This window comes from Macrobrachium nipponense, chromosome 3 (genome assembly GCF_015104395.2).
Source record: "Macrobrachium nipponense isolate FS-2020 chromosome 3, ASM1510439v2, whole genome shotgun sequence".
Taxonomy (NCBI): domain Eukaryota; kingdom Metazoa; phylum Arthropoda; class Malacostraca; order Decapoda; family Palaemonidae; genus Macrobrachium; species Macrobrachium nipponense.
Window position 1 is genome coordinate 36,135,158 of NC_087202.1, and position 2,264 is coordinate 36,137,421.

The following is a 2,264-nucleotide window of genomic DNA, read 5'->3' on the forward strand; positions in this document are numbered from 1 at the left end:
CTATTGAGTAACCTTGACGTCAAAAGGTGGTGCGTGGATGACAAAGCGTTACTTAAAGATGTATAAATGTTCAAAAAATACACAGGATTTAGGAGATGTTCGTTTGCCATGATAGCTTAAGATGCAAGTTTCTATAACCTCATCAAATGCTATCCGCTTTTTCTGTTACAAAATCAAGAACTGAACAACTTAATGTTCAAGTTCGTTGGGTAGCTCTCTCCCTCTAATATTCGAAATTCCCAAATGACAGTAAAAGAAAGTTTTTTGTCAGGTAACTCTCTCTAACTGGGTGAAGACATTAAAAATTCCCAAATGTTAGTTAACTAAAAATAAATTTTTGTTAGTAGTTAATCTCTCTCTCTCTCTCTTCCTCAAATCAATTCATGATTCTCAAACAAAACCAAATCAAATGAACTCTGTTGCTCCAAGATACTTCAGCGTTGTTACTTAACAGTCAATGTCACGGAGTTTCCAACTAATCATTATTTTGTTCTCGGCAGAACTAATTAGTAAACAGGATCTAACTCTCAAGGACTTGATCGAATTAGGCATCACATTAACCACACGCGAGGGAGACTCAGCCAGGCGGAGTAACCACAAGCAGCCACAAGATAACACTTAAAGGGGGAAACTTCACTACAGCGAAGGATAAATATAAGGCCTGTCCTTCCATCCTCGTTATTCCAGGACAAGAACCTCGAAGGAAAGGAAGGATGAAGGTTTCCCAGATTGCAACAGTTCTGTTTGTCTTCGGGGGATTAGGATGCGTCTGTCCTACGGACACCATCTACGGCCCTAATTTCTTTGCCAGTAAGTAGCCTACGTTGATTGTTATGTCATGTCGAGCTAAGTTGATTATGTATCAGCGAGATGGATGTTCACTCTGAGTTTCCCCCTCTTTCCCTGTATCCCCTTCACAGAGCTATCACTGTATTTCCCTTTCCCACATCCATCACTGTATCCCTTCCAGACCTCCTGGTAAAGCTTCTCCTTCCGTATCTCCCTCAAAAGCTCCCTAAATGCATACCACTCCACTCATCTCTTGAAGTCTCTCCCCCACCCAACCGCAACCGCCCACACTTTTTCGTGCGTCGCTTTCCCTTCCTACGAAGTGTCTTCTTTTTAGTACTCAGCGTCTCCCGAAACCCAGGCCTAATCCCTCAGTCTTCCATTGTCAGTTTATTAACGATCTGCCTCCTTGCCCACCTGATATGACTGACGAAAACTAGCATTTCATTGTTTTATTGAGGGCGAAGACCGTCTCATGGACGCCTCAGGGCCATAAACAAATCAAGGTGATAGAAGAATGTTTACGACAGTTTTTAATGTCAATACTGCATTCCGATAAGATTATATCTTTACAATTTCGGAAGAAATATAGTACTGAGCTTGAGACGATCTCTCGTTGAATAATCGCTTGGATGATTGAATAATCCAAGTTTGAAAGTTGAAGACTGGTGTATTTATATATATATATATATATATATATATTATATTATATATATATATATATATATATATATATATATATATAAAGAAACAATCTTCAGAGGCCAATTTGTGTCACGTGACCTCCTCGGTGACGTCATGTTTGTTGGCAAGCTGTAATAGGCAGCTGTTTTCAATTTGTAATGTGAATATCGCATTTCTGAACACTTCAGTTACATTTAAGTTAACAATTGTTATTCTTCATCGTATATGTTATTTATGTTATCAATATATGTAGCAATGAGTACAACTTCAATTCTAGAGCATAAATGTAAATAAAGAGGTTGTTTCCATCATGCCATATTCATTTTGACCTAATAAATGGCACAACAGATTTACACATTAGAAAGCGAACAAGTCACACCAGCAATTTTGTCGATTACCGAAAGTTCTTCACTTTCTGTCATTAGAATGTTCATTTACGCCAATATGTGACAATTGGGAATTTTCCCTTGTGAAACTGAGAATGTTAATTTGGCCACAGTAGAAAGCAACAGTGTCAGAAATACCAAATCCCCGGTCAGCCAGAATAAGGTCTCCAGGCAGTAAGTTAACTGGTGATGCGTTTGTCACTGGCTCTACCAACCCCTCCACTTGACAAGAAAGAAACAGAACCTTGAGGTCTGATTCCAACTAAAACTTTAAAGAAACAGAACCTTGAGGTCTGATACCAACTAAAACTTTGACTGTATTGCAATGCTTGTATGTTGACCAAGTTTGTGCCCGTGCCATTAAATTCTTTGGTCGCCGAATTGGAATTTCGAAACAGTCAATGA

At 38.9% G+C, this 2,264-nt stretch overlaps 1 protein-coding gene across 1 annotated transcript in view; it reads left to right on the forward strand.

Annotated features, from left to right (window-relative positions):
- Nucleotides 1-573: 573 nt before the first annotated feature.
- LOC135221701 (uncharacterized) overlaps nt 574-2,264 on the forward strand; it is a 19,917-nt gene continuing 18,226 nt past the window's right edge. Inside the window, exon 1 of the mRNA XM_064259442.1 lies at nt 574-810. Coding sequence (XP_064115512.1) covers nt 714-810 — 97 coding nt within the window. The 5' untranslated portion in view covers nt 574-713. The remainder of the gene's footprint in view (nt 811-2,264) is intronic.